General features: G+C 44.1%; 1 protein-coding gene across 5 annotated transcripts in view; it reads left to right on the forward strand.

The window, feature by feature from the left end:
- FBXL2 (F-box and leucine rich repeat protein 2) overlaps positions 1-19,319 on the forward strand; it is a 133,970-nt gene that overhangs the window by 95,834 nt on the left and 18,817 nt on the right. For 3 of the 5 annotated variants that reach the window (XM_042955922.1, XM_042955919.1, XM_042955921.1), the window contains 2 exons: positions 16,561-16,773; positions 17,378-18,315. In XM_042955922.1, coding sequence (XP_042811856.1) covers positions 16,561-16,773; positions 17,378-17,485 — 321 coding nt within the window. In that variant the 3' untranslated portion in view covers positions 17,486-18,315. Of the gene's footprint in view, positions 1-16,560; positions 16,774-17,377; positions 18,316-19,319 lie in introns of those variants that run through there. The other 2 variants (XR_006207337.1, XR_006207338.1) reach the window with 1 other exon arrangement.

Genomic DNA, 19,319 nt, shown 5'->3' on the forward strand with positions numbered 1-19,319 from the left:
ATAAAATAACGTGATCCAAGTATAAGCTGTAAGAAACTCACTTCAAATGTCACAATATTGGTTGGCTAAAGTAAAAGAAAGGGAAAGATCTACAAAAGAAACTTTAAACAAACGAAAACAGGAATGGTTATATTATTGTTGGATACAGTAAACTTCAGAGCAAGGAAAACTACCAGGGAGAGAGAAAGACATGACATAGTGATAAGAAGGTCAGTCCACCAAGATGACAATGCAATCCGTAATGTATATGCACCAAACAACAGAATTGCAAATTATGTGAAGCAAAAACTATTAGAAAATCCACAATTACAATTGGACACGTCAGTATTCTCTCAACAATTGATAGTGCAACCAGCCAGAAAATCAACAAGGATATAGAACTCAACACCAGTATGAGAGTGCAAACTGGTGCAGCCACTCTGGAAAACAGTATGGAAGTTCCTTTAAAAGTTAAAAATAGAACTACACTATGATCCAGCAATTTTACTGCTAGGAATTTACCCAGAGGGTACAAAAATACTGATTTGAAGAGATGCATGCACCCCAGTGTTTGTAGCAGCATCATCAACAATAGCCAAATTATGGAAAGAGCCCAAATGTCCATTGACTAATGAATGGATAAAGATGTACACACACATACACACACACACAGTGGAACATTACTCAACCATTAAAAAATGAAACCTTGCCATTTGCAGTGACATGGATGGAGCTAGAGAGTATTATGCTAAAGTGAAGTAAGTCAGAGAAAGACAAAAATATGATTTCACTGATACATAGAGTTTAAGAAACAAAACAAATGAATATGATGGTGAGGGGGTGGGAGCAGGGTGGAGAGAGGCAAACCAAGAAACAGACTCTTAACTATAAAGAACAAATTGATGGTTACCAGAGGAGGGGTGGGCAGAAGAATGGGTAGAAATAGGTGATGAGGATTAGGGAGGGCACTTGTGATGAGCACCGAGTATTGTTATGTAAGTGATGAATCACTAAATTCTATGCCTGAAATTAATATTGCACTGTATGTTAATTAGCTGGAGTTTAAGTAAAAACTTGGGGGAAAAAAACATAAGTGTAGATGCAAAAAAAAAAAAAAGTAACTCCACACCATTAAGGACCTAATGGACATTTATAGAATATGGACATATAGACCTAATGGACATTTATATTATACAACATCAAGGGGTGCCTAGGTGGCTCAGTGGGTTAAGCATCCGACTCTCGATTTCAGCTCAGGTCATGATCTGACAGTTCATGGGGGTTAGAGTCCCAGTGGGGCCCCACACTGGCAACCCGGAACCTGCTTGGGATTCTTTCTCTCTCTTTCTCTGTCCCTCCCCCACTTGTGCTCACTTACATCAAAATAAACATTTTTTAAAAATAAAAAAGAATACAACAGCAAAACACATTCTTCTCAAGAGTCCATGGGACATGTACAAAAAGAGGCCATATCTATATCCATAAAACACCTCAAAAAAACTTAAAATTTAAAAAGAAATAATCCAGAATGTGTTCTCTGACCACAGTAGGATCAAACTAGAAATCAATAACACAAGGTAACAGGATTTCTGAAGATATGGAAATTAAACAACAGACTTCTAAATAATCCATTGGTCAAAAAGGAGGAGTCAAGGGAAGTTTTTTTTTTTTTATGTTTAAGTACTCTCTGCACCCAGCATGGAGCTCGAACTTAGACAGCCCCTGAGGTCAAGAGTTGTGTGCTTCACCAGCTGAGGCAGCCATGTGCCCCTCACCCATTTTTTCTAAAGCAAGTCTGTATTATGTTCCCCCAAAAGTTAACGTATCAACCATAAGAACAAATTTTGGCCATGTCACTCCAGCAAATACACCTGTCTCTTGGAAAGAAGCATTTCTTTTTTTTTTTTTTTTTTATCCTTTAATCTCTACACCCAACATGGGGCTCAAACTCACAACCCCGAGATCAAGAGTCGTGTACTTCACCAACTGGGCCAGCCAGGCACCCCAAGAGCAATTTTTTTAAAGGTTAAATTAAATGAAAATTGAAATATAACATATCAAAATGTGTTGGATATAGCAAAACAATGCTAACAGGTAAATATATGGCATTAAATGATTACGCTAAAATAAGTCAAGTCTTGGGGCACCTGGCTGGCTCAGTCGGTAGGGCACATGACTTGGTCTCAGGGTTGAGTTTGAGCCCCATGTTGGGTGTAGAGATTACTTAAAATACATAAAATAAACTTTGAAACAAATTTCAGTCATCTTAAACTCCCACCCATATGAAGCCAGAAAAAGAAGATCAAAATAAGGAAAAGAAAGGATATAGAGCAAAATAAGGAAAAGAAGGAAAAAATGAGAGAACCCAGTGAAATTGAAATGTGAAAAATGGAAGAAAATCAGCAAACCAATTCTTTGAAACAGAGCTCTAGCAAGACCAAGAGAAGACACAAATTACCAATATCAAGAATGAAAGAGGGTACTATTGTTGCTAATGTGTGGCCCCCCCCAAAATTCATATGTTGAATGGGAGGTGATTCATGAATGAGTTAGATGCTCTTATAAAACAGCCTCCAGATGGAGCCCTCCCACGTCCACCACTTGAGGACTACGCAGTGAGAAGACCTTGGCTGTGAACCAGGAAGGGGGCTGTCTCCGGCCACCATATCAGATATGCCTCCACCATGACCTGGGACTTCTAGCCCCCAAACCGTGAGAGAGAGAGGTCTGTGGTTTGTAAGCCAGCTCGTCTGTAGCATTCTGTTTCAACACCATGAACATGCTGAGTGAGACACGGGCCATCACCACCAGCCCTGAAGACATTAAGGATGGAACACCTCCCCGAAATCACTTTGACCACTTCACCTAGTACATTTAAAAGCACGAACTAAAGGGCACCGGCAGCTCAGTTGGTTTAGGTGCCCGACTCTTGCTTTAGGCTCAGGTCATGATCCCGCCGTTCGTAGGTTCGAGCCCCACCTCGGGCTCTGTGCTTACAGTGCAGAGCCACTTGGGACTCTCTCTCTCTGCCTCTCCCCTGCTCTCTCTGTCTCTCTCTCTTGAATAAACTTAAAAAAAAAAAAAAAGCACAGACCAACACAGCTCGTTCATTATAAAGGATCATTTGAATAACCTTGTTAGTACTAAAGTAATTGAATTTATAATTTTTAAACTGCCAATATATATTGCTTATACAGATATACAAGCAAATGCCCTTCCTTAACAAAACATTAGCAAATAGAATTCAGCAATATATAAAAATATTTATTACCCTGACCAAGCACAGTTTATTCCAGGGACACGAGTCTAGTTTAATATTTGAAAATGAATCAGTGTAACCACCATGTTAACGGGCTACAGAAGAAGAATTATCGATTGCCTCAATTAAAGCAGAGAAAACATTTGATAAAATTCAAAAGAAAAAATTAAAAAATGTTTTCAGTGCCAAGAATACAAGAGAAAAATCCCACTCTTATTTAAACCCCCTAATTACCCCGTTCCCCCACCCCCTCAGGGATAACCTCTGTCTGTTCCTTCTAGAGAAATTTTCTGTGAGATGGAGAGATGATTCCCCCCCCCCCCCACCACCTCCCTTACTTACTTTATGCTGTGTTGCATTTAAAAGCAGTCCTTCCTACTGTGCTCCTTTGCCCCTGCCTTCCCCTTGCCCTACCTCCACCTTCTCAGGAAGGCTCGTATCAGCTGCTCACTTCCAGAATGTGGAACTCCTAACTAGATAATGCCTGGCAGTGGTAAGCTTGTTTTCTGGAATATTCCTTCCTCCTAACATACCTATCATGAGCAGATGAGGAAATAAAAACCAGTCATAAATCTGTAGGATGCCAGGGGTGGGGGACATAATACAGGGTGGGGGAGGGGGAAGAAAATACTGGGGTTGGGGAGAGGCTTTAAGGCTAGCCTGAGCTGATTATAATGGACAAGTCTCATCTTTTTTGAGCCTCAGTTTCTTCATCTGTAAAATGGAGATCATAATACCTATTCTGCAGGGATGCTCTGAAGCATAAATGAGATAATGTATAAATCGTGGCCTAAAGCAGAAGGCTTTGACTCTTAGCTCTTTATTCGCGTAAACTAAAAGGCCCTTCTTCTGTGTGAACCATGTTGGCAGATTTTCCTGTGAACTCAGGGAACAGGTCAAGAGTTCCTCTGATTATCCTTAAATTAAACCAGTTTTAAATCATGTAAATACTTGCACATGCCAGTATAGAAGCTTTTCAATTAATATGGGAGTATCTGCTTGATCCCAGAGGCAACTGTTAACGTTTTAATTCCTCAGTTCCTCTGTGTTAAAACAATGAAGCTGACACTTTTACACTATCTCCATCGTCCTCTTCCTCTAATCCGCGTGGTGCCTATGCGTGTATATCCATAGATATATGTATATGTAAATTAATATACATACATACACGCTTTGTTTCTGGTTGTTCTTTATGGTAAATAATTGTTTCTTTTAAAAAAATTTCAGCTCTCTCAAAAACAAATTAAAAAGGGTGGGGGGGGCGCCTGGGTGGCTCAGTCCATTAAGCATCCAACTTCGGCTCAGGTCATGATCTCACAGTTCATGAGTTCAGGCCCTGCGTCGGGCTGTGTGCTAACAGCTCAGAGCCTGGACCCTGTTTCGGATTCTGTGTCTCCCTCTCCCCTGCCCCGTTCATGCTCTGTCTCTCACTCTCTCAAAAAAACAACAAAGACACACAAAAAAATTGGGGGGTGCTCCTGGATGGCTCCGTTGGTTAAGCGTCTGACTCTTGATCTCGGTTCAGGTTGTGATTTCATGGTTCGTGAGATCAGGCTCCACACTGGATTCTGCGCTGACAGTGTGGAGATTCTCTCTCTTGAGATTCTCTCTCTCTCACTCTCTCTCTGTCCCTCCCCTGTGCGCGTACTCTCTCTCTCTCAAATAATAAAATTTTTTTTTAATTAAAAAAATTTCAAATTCAATTTCTTGATTTAAACAGCCTCCTGAAAAGTTTTCTGGCTTTATTCATAAATCAGTTCTAAAGCTAAAAATGAATGAGCATCAGTAACTGATTACATAAATACTATTTTATGAAGAATTATGTAGTGTGGTTGGATTCATGAGAAAGGAAATATTTCCCTTGTTCAAACAGACCTCAAAGAGGAACCTTTCAAGCATCACCATCTGACAGAATTTCTCTTTTTCTTTCTAGGTTCCTTTCCCCCTAATTTGTACTCAGCTGCCTATTTCTTGTTGCCAATATCAGTCTTTCTTGATTCTTTTTTCCCTTTGCAGAAACACCTCTCATCCATCCACTTATTTGTCCCATCCTCAGAACTCATTGGGCTCAAACCAGCAGGCATTTCCTTGTCTCAAAGATTATAGTAGGCTTCTAATTGCCCAACTGTATCTACATTTACATCCTGAATAATCTGACAGGGTGCTTTATCTTTTCTTTTTTCCGTTTTTTTTTTAAAGTTTATTTATTTATTGAAAGTAATGTCTACACCCAACATAGGGCTCGAACTCACGATCCCAAGCTCAAGAGTCACATGCTCTTCTGACTGAGCCAGCCAGGCTCCCCTGGTGGTTTTTGTTTTCAATTTTAATTTTTTACTGAGGTAAAATATACATGCAGAAAAGAGCACTTATCATCAGTATATGTATCAATGCACTTGCATGAGCTGAATGAAGAATCAACATTAGCAGACTCCAGGCAGCCCTTTTCTGCTGTTCCCTTCTCGTCACCAACAGACACCCACCCACCACCATCAAGGGGAGTGACTTCTGACCCTAACCCCAGATTAGTTTTGCCCGTTTTGTACTTTATTATCCAAACTGTGTGAATGGAATTATGATGTGTACTCCTCTATGTCTGGCTTCTTCTCCATTATGTTTGTGAAATTTCCCCATATTCTTGCATGGAAGTGAACATTGTTCATTCTTGCGGTATGAGCGGTTTCCAGGTTGGGGCTATTCGACCAGTATTGTAACGTCTTGTGATGAACACGTGTGCGCCTTTCGGTCCCAACAGCTGAGCCCCCGCGGTGGAGGAGAGTTCTGGTCGCTCGGCGTCCTCCCTGGCAACTTACTTTCCATCTTTTTCATTTTAGCCATTCTGGCGGGTATGTAATAGTACACGATGGCATCTTTGAAAACCAAGTAGAATACCGCCTTCTTCTTAGCATTTCCCAGTGATCCGAGAACCAAGGTGAAACTCCTTCCTGTGGCCTGCACAGCTCCTGTTCCCTCCAGCCCTTTGGCATCTCGATGCTCCCTCCCTTCCCCTGTGCAGGACATGTCGTTCTCCCCCTGCTCCCTGCAGTACCACCCACAACACGCTCCTTGCTCTCATCCCTCATGGCTCCTAACCCTTGGCGTGTCCAAGGGTCTAAAGGGGTCTAAAGCCACGCTGTTTCATTTCTGGAACCATAGCTCCACCAGTGCAGAAAAGCGTGTTCTTACACACTGTTGCAGCATAGGGCCGGCCACAGAGCCAAGGAACAAATGAGTAATAGGACTTTGGTGTAACCTCTTTTGCCCCTGAACGGTTATGATGGGATGGATATTGCTTTTGTATGCATTTGGAGAAAGTGTCAGGTCTCAAACTGTTGAAATGGAGAACTTAAATTACAATTGTAATTTCAATTACAGAAATGCCATCTGGCTATATAACATTAATCTGAATTTGTTATGTCTGTTTATGCCCAAGAGAAGCCAGGAATGTCAGATCACACTGTTCAAGGTCTGTTTAACCATAACCATCAAACGTGCTCAGTATGTCTCCCGAGTCATGGCTGCGTGCATACTTTTCTAAATAACGTGGGCATCAGATTCATTGACTGCACTGGTCTCCCTCAAGGGGAGAACTGGGCTATCAAACTGCACTAAATGGAGTAAACTCTGAAATTTCCCTGAAATCTTTTTTTTTTTAACTTTAAAAAAGGTCTTTAATGATAAGTGAACAAATTAATAGCAATTTAATAAAAATGATATAGCCATGCTGTGTCAGGAGTGGGTTTTCATTCCATTCCTCCATCACCAGAATATTAGTGAATCTATGGCGTATGTGGTTTCAGTCCACATCGTAATCTAATACCCAGCAGTTTGCTTTTCTTCCAGCACCCTGCTCCTACCTGACTCTAATTGAAAGCAGGACACTCTATTATTCTTTTGCTCATTATTGAACTGGATTCTTCTCAGAGCACCCCCACTCCATCCCCAGGGCATGGGGATCCCTGCTTAGGCAGACCACCCAGGATCCCACAGAAAAGTGGTCAGTCTGAGTGCAGGTAGGTGGTTGATCTCAGGTTTCTGTTAAGAACCATTAACTCTGTCTTGATGAACACTTATGAGGATTTACTCCATTCTCAAGCCTTGTGGCAGTAAAGTTTGAATTTTCCAGAATTACTGCTACTCAGAGGTATAATGGAGGTATAATTGATATAATATTATTTTAGCTTCAGGTGTACAATGTAATGATTTGATATTTGTATATATTGCAAAATGATCAACATGATAGAGTTTAGTTAACATCTGTCACCCTATTTAAAAAAGTTTTTTCTTAGAATGAGATCTTTTAAGATTTTCTCTCAGCAACTTTCAAATAACATTAACTACAGTCACCATGCTATACATTACATCCCTAGAACTTATTTATTTAATGGTTGGAAATTTGTCCATTTTGACCCCCTTCACCCTTTTCACCCCACCCCCACCCCACCTCTGACAATCATCAGTGTGTTCTTTTTTTTTTTTAATGTTTCAAATTTTTATTTAAATTCCAGTTAGTTTACATATAGTATAATATTGGTTTCAGGATGTATTCTCTGTATCTATGAGCTTGATTTTTTTTTTAATTCCATGTATGTGGCATCATACAGTATTTTCTTTCTCTGCCTGATTTATGTCACTTAGTATAATGCCTTCAAGGTCCATCTGTGTTGTTGCAAATGGTAAGATTTCATCTTTTTTATGGCTGAATAATATTCCACTCTGTGTGTGTGTGTGTGTGTGTGTGTGTGTGTGTGTGTGAGTGATGTTCTCATTACCCATTCATCATTAGTGGACACTCAGGTTGTTTCCATGTCTTGGCTAATGTAAATAATACTGCAATAACCATGGGAGTGCAGACGTTTTCGGATTAGTGTTTTCATTTTCTTCAGATAAATACCCAGAAGTGGAAGTGCTGGAAAATATGGCAGTTCTATTTTTATTTTTTTTAGAAGATTTTTAAATGTTTTATTTTTGAGAGCAAGAATGCGAGCTGGGGAGGGGCAGAGAAAGAGGGTGACAGAGAATCCAAGGCAGGCTCGCTCAGCAGCGAGCCCAAAGTGGGGCTTGAACTCATGAACCATGAGATCATGACCTAAGCTGGAGTCAGACACTCAACCGACTGAGCCACCCAGGTGCCCCTATTTTTAATTTTGTTTAAGTTTATGTATTTATTTTGAGAGAGAGCGTGCAGGGAAAGGACAGAGAGAGAGAGAGGGAAAGAGAGGATCCCACATAGGCTCTGCACCATCAGCACAGAGCTAGATGCTGGGCTAAATTCCACAACTGTGATATCATGACCTGAGCCAAAATCAAGAGTCGGTCACTTAACTGACTGAGACACCCAGGTACCCCTTAATTTTTTGAGGAATCTCCATATTGTTTTCCATGGTGGCTGCACCAACTTACATTCCCATCAACAGCACACAGGGGTTCCCTTTTCTCCACATCCTCAACAACATTTGTCATTTCTTATCTTTTTGATAATAGCCATTCTGCCAGGGGTAAGGTGGTATCTCATTGTGGTTTTGATTGGCATTTCCCTGATGGTTAACAATTTTGAGCACCTTTCCATGTGTCTCTTGGCTCTCTGTATGTCTTAACTGGACAAGTGTCTATTCAGGCCCTTTACCCACTTTTTAAATCAGCCCCCCCCCCTTTTTGCTACTAAGTTGGATGCATTATTTATATATTTTGGATATTAGCCCCTTATCAGATACGTGCGTTGCAAATATCCTCTTCCATTCTTTTCATTTGGTTGGTGGTTTCCTTTGCTGTGCAGTATTTTTTAGTTTGATGTGTCCCATTTGTTTATTTTTACCTTTGTTGCCCTTGCTCTTGGCACTCATTCCAAAAATGTCATTACCAAGACCATTGTCAAGGAGCTTACTGCCTATGATGTTTTCTTCCAGGAGTTCTGTGGTTTCGGTTCTTACATTAAGTCTTCAATTTGAGTTAATTTTTGCATATGCTATATTGATAGGAGTCCACTTTCATTCTTCTGCGTGTGGCTCTCCAGTTTTCCCAGCAGCATTTATTGAAAGAGTGTCCTTTTGCCGTTGTATATTCTTGGCTTCTTCGTTGTAAATTAACTGATTGTTTGGACTCTATTCGGTTCCACTGATCTGTGTTTCTGTTTTTATTTTTATTTTGTTTTGAGAGAGAGCACAAGCAGGGCAGAGGGGCAGAGCGGGGAGAGGGGAGAGAGGGAGAGAGAGGGAGAAGATCCTAAACAGGCTCCACACACAGCATGGAGCCTGACACAGGGCTCAATCCCATGACCCTGGGATCATGACCTGAGCTGAAATCAAGAGTCAGATGCTCAACCAACTGAGCCACCCAGGTGCCCTATGTGTTTGTTTTTTTTTTTTTTTTAATTTTTTTTTTTCAACGTTTTTTATTTTTATTTTTGGGACAGAGAGAGACAGAGCATGAACGGGGGAGGGGCAGAGAGAGAGGGAGACACAGAATCCGAAACAGGCTCCAGGCTCCGAGCCATCAGCCCAGAGCCTGACGCGGGGCTCGAACTCACGGACCGTGAGATCGTGACCTGGCTGAAGTCGGACGCTTAACCGACTGCGCCACCCAGGCGCCCCCCTATGTGTTTGTTTTTAATGCCAGTATTGTACTGTTCTGATTACTATAGCATTCTTTGTAATGTAGCTTGAAACCAGGGAGTGTGAGGTTTTCAGCTTTTTCTTCTCAAAATTGCTTTGGCTAATCAGGGTCTTTTATGGTTCCATACAAATTTTAGGATTCTTTGTTCTGTTTCTATGAAAAATGCAATTGGAATTTTGATAAAGATTGCTTGAATCTGTAGATTGCTTTGAGTATGGACATTTTAACAGTTTGCCTTTTTCCAATCCATGAGCACAAAGTATCTTTCCATTTGTATCGTCTTAAATGTCTTTCATCAAGGTCTTGTAGTTTTCACAGTACAGGTCTTTTACACCTCCTTGGTTAAAGTTATTTCTAGGTTTTTTATTCTTGTTGATGCAATTGTAAAAGGGATTGTTTTCTTAATTTCTCTTTCCGATTGCTCACCAGTGTACAGCAATGAAGCCAGGTTTATGTGAATTTTGTATCCTGAGACTTTACTGAATTTGTTTCCTTTAAAAATTTTTTTTAATGTTTACTTACTTTTGAGAGAGACTGAGCACAAGCAGGGTAGGGGCAAGGGGCTGGGCAGGGGGGTAGGGGTGGGGGACACAGAATCCGAAGCAGGCTCCAGGCTCTGAGCTGTTAGCACAGAGCCCAATCCCGGGCTTCAATCCACAAACTGTGAGATCATGACCTGAACCAAAGCCAGACGCTCAACCGACTGAGCCACCTAAGCACCCGTTTATTATTTCTAATGTTTTTTGGTGGAGTCTTTAGGGTTTTCTGTATATAATACTGTGTCATCTGCAAATAGTGGAAGTTTTCTTTCTGATTTGGGCATCTTTGTTTCTTTTTCTTACCTAATTCCTCTGGTTAGGATTTCTATTACTGTGTTGAATAAACATGGCAAGAGTGGGTATCCTTGTTTCTTCCTAAGAGGAGAGTCTTTCAGGCTTTTCACCATTGAGTATGATGCTAGCTGTGAGCCTGTCCTATATGGTCTTTATTATATTGAGGTATGTCCCTTCTTTACTGTTTTTTTTTTTTTTTTAATCATCAGTGAATGTTGGATTTTGTCAAATTCTATTACTGCATCTATTTAGATCATAGGATTTCTGTCCTTCATTTTGCTAATGTGCTATATCATACTGATTGATTTAAGAATGTTCAGCCATCCTTGCATCCCTGAAATAAATTCCACTTGATTGTAGTGTATGATTTAATGTACTGTTGAACTCAGTTTGCTAATATTTTGTTGAGGGTTACTGCATCTATGTTTAAGAAGTTGTTTTATTTCTTTTTGAGAGAGAGTGTGTAGGGGAGGGGCAGAGAGAGAAGAGAGAATCCCAAGCAGGCTCCCCACTGTCAGTATGGAGCCTGATGTGGGGCTTGAACCCATGAACCATGAGATCATGACCTGAGCCAGTATCAAGAGTTGGACACTTAACTGACCGAGCCACCCAGGCGCCCCTGCATCTATGTTTATCAGAGATATTGGTCTGTAATTTTCTTTTCTTTTTCTTTCTTTTTTTTTTTTTTTTGTTTTGTTGTGTCTTTGTCTAGTTTTGGTTAGCAGGGCAATGCTTGCCTTGCAAAATGAGTTTGGAAATGTTCCCTCTTCTTTTTTGGAAGAGTGTGAGAAGGTTTGGTATTAATTCTAAGTATTTGATAGAATTCACCAATGAAGCAGTATGGTCTGGGACTTCTCTTTGTTGGCAGAGTTTAGATTACTGATTCAATCCCTTATTAGTAATCAGTCTGTTCAGATTTTCTATTTCTTTATGACCCAGTTTTGGTTGGTTCTTTGCTTCTGTGAACGTACTCGTTTCTTCTAAGTTGTCCAGTTTGTTGGCATATAATCGTTCTTAGTGTCTTACGATTTGTTGTACTTCTATGGTGTCATTTAGAATGTCTCCTCTTTTGTTCCTGAGTTTATGTAGTTGATCCTTCTCTTTTTTTTCTTGGTGAGTCTAGCTAAAGGCTTGTTAATTATATCTTTTCATAGAACCAGCCCTTCATTTCATTGCTCTTTTCTGTCTCTTTCATTCATGTCTTCTCTGATCTTTATTTCGCTTCTTGTACTAATGTTGGGCTTTGTCATCTTCCTGTAGTTCCTTAAGGCGTTAAGTTAGATGGTTTGACTTTGCTCATTCCTTGAGGTAGGTAGGCCTTTATTGCAACAAGTGGTTGCCCTGGAAGTGCTTTTGCTGTATCCCCTAAATTTTGGTATATTGCATTTCCATTTTCACTTGTCTCAGGCATTTTTAAAACTTCTCTTTTGATTTCTTCTTTGACCCACTGGTGGTTCAGTAACATGTTACAGATCCATATATTTGTAAATTTTCCACTTTTCTTCTTATAATTGATTTCTACTTTCATACCATCATGGTTGGAAAAAATGCTTGATATGGTTTCAGTCTTCTTAAGATTTATTAAGATTTCTTACATGTCCTAACATGTGATCTGTTCTGGAGAATTGTTCCACGTGCACTTGAGAAGAACGTGTGTTCTGCTTGGATAGAATGTTGTGTATAGATCTGGTAAGTCCATCTGTTCTAACATGTTGTGTATGGCTGATATTTCCTTACTGATTTTGTCTGGATGGTCTATCTATTGATTTAACGGGGGTATAAATGCCCTCTACTCTTATCGTATTGCTGTTTCTTCCTTTAGATCTGTTAATATATGCTTTATATATTTAGGTGCTCCTATATTAGGTGCATAAATATTTACCCATGTTTATGCTCTTGTTGGATTGACCCCTTTATCACTATGTAATGCTCTTCTTTGTTATTATGGTGTTTTAAAGTGTTATTTTGTCTGATGTATGTATGGCTACCTCCAACTTTCTTTTGATTTTCATTTGCATGGGATATCTTTTTCCATCCCTTTACTTTCAGTCTGTGTGTGTCCTTACACTTAGAGAGTCACTTATAGGCAGCATATAGATGGGTCTTTTTTTTTTTTTTTTTAATTCATTCAGGTACTCTCTATCTTTTGATTGAAGAATTTAGTCCATTTAAAGTAATTATTGATAGTTATGTATTTATTGCCATTATGGTAATTGTTTTCTAGCTGTTTTGTAGTTCCTCTTGTTCCTTTCTTCTTTTGTTCTCTTCCTTTGTGGTTTGATGACTTTATTGGTACACTTAGATCCTTTTATCTTTTGTGTATCACAGATTTTTGCTTTGTGGTCACCATGAGGTTGTTACATATAACAACTTATATTTGCTTTATGTTTGTTTATTTTTGAGACAGAGAAACAGAGCACGAGTGGGGTAGGGGCAGAGCGAGAGGGAGACACAGAATCTGAAGCAGGCTCCCGGCTCCCAGCCGTCGGCACAGAGCCTGACACGGGGCTCGAACCCACGAGCTGTGAGATCGTGACCTGAGCCAAAGTCGGACGCTCAGAGGACTGAGCCACCCCAGGTGCCCCAACAACTTGTATTTGTAACTATTTTATGATCTTATATTTGAATACATTCTGAAATTCTACATTTTTACTCTCCCTTCTTCCTGTTTTGTTTTCAGTGTCACATTTTACATCTTTTTATCTTGTGTATCCCTTGTTTGTAGTTTGTTTTTTTTTTTTTTTACTACTTTTGTCTTTTAGCCTTCAAACTAACTACACCATTACTCCATATTTACCTTGACCAGTGAGATTTAGCCTTTCTCATGTTAATAATTAGTGCCCTTTCTTTTCAGCTTAACAAAGTCCTTTTAATATTTTTTGTGAGTTGGTTTAGTAAGATGATTAACTCCTTTAGCCTTAGCTTGTCTGGAAAACTCTTATCTCCAATTCTGAATGATAACTTTGGTAGTTAGAGTATTCTTGGTTGGAAGTATTTTTTCTTTCAGTACTTTGAATTTCACGCCACTCCCTTCTGTCCTGCAGTTTCTGCTGAAAACCCTGCTGTTAGTCTTATGGGGGCTCCTTCGTGCATAACAAGTTTTGAATCTTGCTGATTTTAAGGTTCTTTTTAACTTTTGACATTTTAATTATGTGTCTTGGTGTGCATCTCTTGGGGTTCATATTTTTAGAACTCTGTACTTCCTGGATCTGGATGTCTGGGGGTTTTTTTGCCCTAGGTTGAGGTTTTTAGCCACCATTCCTTGAAATGAGTTTTCTCCTTTCTCTCTCTCTCTCCTCCTGAGAGCCCTATGATATGAATGTTAATCCACTTGATGTTGTCCCACATATCCCTTAAGCTCTCCCCACTTTTTTTCATCTGTGTTTCTTTCTGTTGTTCTGTTTGGGTGAGTTCTACCGCTCTGTCTTCAGGTTCACTGATTCTTCTGATTTATCTAGTCTGCTCTTGAAGTCTCTAGTGATTTTTTTCTGTTACTATATTCTTCAGCTTCATGACCCCGTTTGGTGTTTTCTTATATTTTGTTGAAGTTGTGTATTGATCCATTTTCCTCCAGGGTATGGTGAGCATCTTTATGACCATTACTTACCCTTCTTCTTAAATTTTGTAATGTTTATTATTCTGAGAGAGAGAAATAGAGATGGCACGAGTGGAGGAGGGGCAGAGAGAGAGAGAGAGAGAGAGAGAGAGAGAGAACCCCAGGCAGGCTCCATGCTCTCAGCCCAGAGCCCGATCTGGAGCTCAAACTCAGGAAACCTTGAGATCATGACCCGAGCCAAGATCGGGAATCGGATGCTTAACTGGCAGTCAACCAGGCACCCCACTTATCTTTTAGTAAGGTGTTTTTCCTGAGGTTCCTAGATAAAAAGGCCTCTCCTCTTCATGAAGGAGTGAGCTCATGTAGAAGATGGACCTTCTTGTTCAACCAGGTCCTCAGTATCGGTGGCTCTCAAACCTTTGTGTCTGTACAGCCTGTTTTATTATTCGTGGTTCCCAGTAGCTGAGGAGGTGCCAAGATCGGTCAGTGTCCCAAAAGGGAGAAGCTCAGCACCTAGATTCAGGCTGACTGGAAGATACTCGGGCAGCAGCTTAAAAAATATGCAATGTACACAGTTCCTCGGGACTGCAAGCATGAACTCCACTGGCCACCAGGGCCAGGTGATCTAGGTGTCCTCTCGGTGGCAGTTGCAAAGACCGGGACTCCACACAAGTGTATAAACACCTGTGTGGGAAATACCGGCACGCTGTAGTGAGGCGGGGGGACCACGCGCGCAGAGGTGGCGTGCACCTGCCTGGTTCCCTGAGAACACGTGGTAGGCCTTGGGCACGTGCCAAACTCGAAGCCCACCCTGCAGGACTAAGCTGCAGCTCAAGCACGTACGGCTCTTTATCGTCGGGCGGGGGTGCGTTTCGGTCTGCTTTCTGGGAAACGTCCTGGGGGCGGTAGCCTGCCAGGGAAGAGCCGATGATCGAAGTCCCGTGGGACCCAGGAACGTAAGCCCCTCTGGCCAGCAGGGCCAGGTGACCAAGGGGCATCCCCGAGTGGCCGGCCCCAAAGACCGGGACACCAGATGCATGTAAAAGCTCCCCTCCAGGAGGTCCCGGCGCTCTGGAGTGTGGCAGCGGGGGGAGAAGAGGGCGCCTCCCGAGGTCCCCGGGGAGGAGGGCGGGCAGCCCTGAGATGGGTTTGTTGGAAGCCTGCCCCTCAGGCTGCCGCTGCGAGGGTGAGCCACGAGGCCTCTTTCGTAGACAGGACTCCTGGGCTGTGCCCTGTGTCTCGTGCTGTGCCCTGGGGCTGTTGGCCATTTACCGTCTCTTCCCGTGCGGCCCACCAGCAGAAGCCCCGCTGGCCCCCAGAGCCAGGAGACGCAGAGGTGTTGTTCTCTGGCGGCCGGAACACCAGCGTGCCAGGTGGGAAACCCAGGCACTGGACACACAGAAGTTCCTTCCGGACAGATAATGGTGTTCTGAAGCACAGCACAGGGAGAGGGAGAAGCTGGTGCCCACTGGCTGAGTGACCGAGGGGGGCTGTAGAGAAGGTGCCCACCGAGAAAGAGAAATTGGGGGGAAAAAGCCTAGAATTCCTTGTCTTTTTTTTTTTTAAGCCTTCTTCAGTCGGAGCAAGACAGAGGGAGCGCACGAAGGCGGTGGCCGCCAGTCCCCGGGCCTAGAGCGTCCCAGCAGGCCCCGAGTGTGTCTCAGACCAGACGCCCGGGCCTCAGGCCAGTGCTCCCACACAGAGTCCAGGCGCCCCTCAATGGGCCACTTCCAAGCTGGGCTCTGGGGCGGGGCAGTCCAAGTGTGTGAGCCCCTTAAGAGCCATTTCTGGAATCACTAGCCTCGTGGGCCTGGTGGATGTGAGCCTGTTGGTGTTCAAAGTAGGTGTTTTAGGGGCCTGTCTCTCAGGCGCAGATTTTAAAAGTTGGGATGCCCAACGTGGGGTGCGAGCCCTTTGCTCCCCGGGGAGAAACTCCGGGTTTCGAGCTCTCTCCCAGCCGTGGGTCTCTGCACTGGGGGTGGGACTTACGGCGAGACGGCGTCCCAGCTTCTCCCACCCGCTGTGACACGGGCCCTCTTTCAGTGTGTGAGTCACTCAGCTAGCTTTTAGGGCTCTTTTGTCCGATCAGGCTGTCCTTTACGTACCCCCAGAATCAAGGGTGCTGACGGGAGGAGGGGAGTCAAGATCCTCTCACGTCATCTTTAACTGGATCACCTGCAGTTGGAAAGATGAGAGAACAGCAGACCCATGGCCGGAGGACCCCGAGGCTTTGTGTTTGATCCACAAGGCCCTGCTCGGGCCAGCTTCCGTGCTTTAGGCCTCGGGTCTTGCGAACATCCGCGCTTTCCTCCCTGTTCCAGAGTCTGTCCCACTGTGAGCTCATCACAGATGACGGGATCCTGCACCTGAGCAACAGCACCTGCGGCCACGAGAGGCTGCGGGTCCTAGAACTAGACAACTGTCTCCTCATCACCGACGTGGCCCTGGAGCACCTGGAGAACTGCCGCGGCCTGGAGCGCCTGGAGCTGTACGACTGCCAGCAGGTCACCCGCGCGGGCATCAAGCGGATGCGGGTAAGCGGGGGGCACGCGTCCCCTGGCGCTTTCGAAGCTAACGGCGAACGCGCCAAGAATCCACGTCCGCTCCCCACGTTTTACCCTCAGCCCGTATTGTGCAGACTGGCAGGCTGAACGGGAGTCTCCCTGTCCAAAATTTCCATAGTAGACCTCACCCTGGCAGTTTCCACTTTCCAGAACGGTGTTGGTTTGAGGTTCCTCGTAGTCTGATCGGAACCCTGAGGAAGGAGCCTTACGGCCGTTACCGGCAGGAAGGAGGCCGGGGTCCTGGTTACTTTCCAGATGAGAGGGCTTCAGGAGAGTGTGGCTTCCCCTCCCCCCGGGCAGTTCACCTTGTTTTCTTGAATGCGCTCTGAGCTTTGCATCTCCCTCCCAGAGCTGCCCCAGGTGCCAAAGCTGTGAGGCCCGTGCTCGGTCTGCATCCAGGGCTGGTGACGACACCGGGGCACGTATTCTGTGCTCTTCGGAAGGTGCTGGCTTAGGGGGACAGTGCGTCAGCAGCAGCTCTTGCCTGCACCGGGAATTCTCTCTGAACTGTGCGCCTCTAATCCTCAGAACCCCCGGGTAGCGATGACTCCAGGTCGGGCTTTTCTGCTTCCAGGCTCAGCTCCCGCACGTCAAAGTCCACGCCTACTTTGCTCCCGTCACCCCCCCGACAGCAGTGGGAGGAAGCGGACAGCGACTGTGCAGGTGCTGTGTCATCCTCTGACGGCAGCGGCCGAGCCCAAGGCGCGAGGTGTCCCTTCCTCCAGAGAAGACCCAAGTCTTCCCGACCTGCCCCACCTTCGCCCAGACCTCTTGGTTCTCCATTGGGAAAGGCACGTTCAGGTAAAAGACTCCGGTAGGGACCGCAGTGACTCCGGTGAGAGTTTTCACCTTTATTCTGCTACGAGGCAATCACGTCACCGCCCGGGGTCTGGTGGCACGAGGCAAGAGCGGCCTCGGGGTAGCTGGGCCACACGGGAGAGGTGGGGGCCTTCTTAGGAAGTCCCGCCCTTGGCTTTGTCGGCGTTCCTCAGACCGACCGTCAGTGTTAGCACAAATCGAGCAGAAGAAATAAGCTGTTGATCTTCTACCTGATACTTAAGCCAGCGGCCTACTTTAATTCACACTGATTCCATTTTGACGGGCAGGACTTTTCCACTTGAAGACTCAATAGCAGCTTTCTCAAAGTGACTGTACTGCAAATCCACGATGCCTGCTAGTTTTGTATGTAGAGCCTTGGGTGGGAGGCAAGTTAGCAGGTTTCCACGAGACACCAAAGAAATGAGGACTCTGAACTGGGTGGGGCAGGGTCTTCACCCTTCTGTCAGCTCGTCACACACACTTTCGGGAACCGAGAGCTAAACACACACGGCTCGGAGGTCGTGTCGCTGCCCGACCAGACGGGGGCTGTGGCCCGTGCCGCGGCACGGAGCGCGTTTTCGTTATAGGAGAAGAGCTAATCACGCCATCTCTCGCAAGACCTGGGGGACCTTAAAGAAACAGAATGACGGCTTAAGTTATCTACAATATAATCAATTAAAAATAATGAATGGATGCATGTAGAACGGGTGTGATTTTTTCCAAGTTTATTTTAAAATCTTAGAAATCAAGTTACACCAGAACTATTCAAAAATTGTACACACTTAAAACTCAGATCAGTAAAGTGTTGGCACCTTTCAGACTCATAATATAAAAATGAATAAACCATAGCAATGCTTAAGTCAGAGGGTTTTATTGCTATAATCTTATGGCAGACAAATCTGAGCAAAACCACTTTCCCAACTCAGACCTTCCTAATATTATTTAAAATCTGATAAGCTCTACTTTCCACTCTGGGCTGTCCACACGTGTGATATTAAGACTAGAAACCCGTCACCACCCTCACATTGTAAACTTCAGCGTTCATGGCAGCTGATGACCCTTCCTAGCGACCGCTCCCCACAACGAAGAGCACAGAGCTCATGGGAGGCTGCGGTGGGACAGCAAAGCCGGGGCACTTGTCTCCCCCAGACCAGCAGTCGGTCAGAGGGACCGGTCAGGAGCATTTAGGGTACAGCGGGAGAGAAGGCGGTACCTACGCGACCCCTTAAGTCACTTTAACAAGGTCTCGGAATAAGCGTTCGAGTCCTGATGACTTCAGCGCCCGAGGACACATCCTCCAGCATTCCCTGGCCGGAAGTGTGCACACACCACAGCAGTTGTTTAAAAATACATTTATACCACTTTGGCGGCGTGACTGTGGAAGGAAGCTATTTAAGTAAACAAAGAGCAGGGAACACAGACTTGCTTCAGTGATTATAGTCTCTATTTTAAAAATTCGCATGACCAGGGCTTTCTATACATGGGCTCTCTTGAGCCAGGGCACAGCCCACTGGGGTTACTGGCCTCCCTCCTCAGTGACCTGTGACCTCATTCAGGAGAACCCCAGGTGAGGTTTCCCAGAGGCGCGGGCCGGGTCCGCTTCCTCTCCGTGTGGGGAGCAGTCGATGGAAAAATCTGCCGCATCAGCTTTGAGAAAACAGACCGGAGAGAAAACCACACGACGGGCCTCACCTCTC

Source organism: Panthera leo, chromosome C2 (genome assembly GCF_018350215.1).
Source record: "Panthera leo isolate Ple1 chromosome C2, P.leo_Ple1_pat1.1, whole genome shotgun sequence".
In the NCBI taxonomy this organism is placed as follows: Eukaryota; Metazoa; Chordata; class Mammalia; order Carnivora; family Felidae; genus Panthera; species Panthera leo.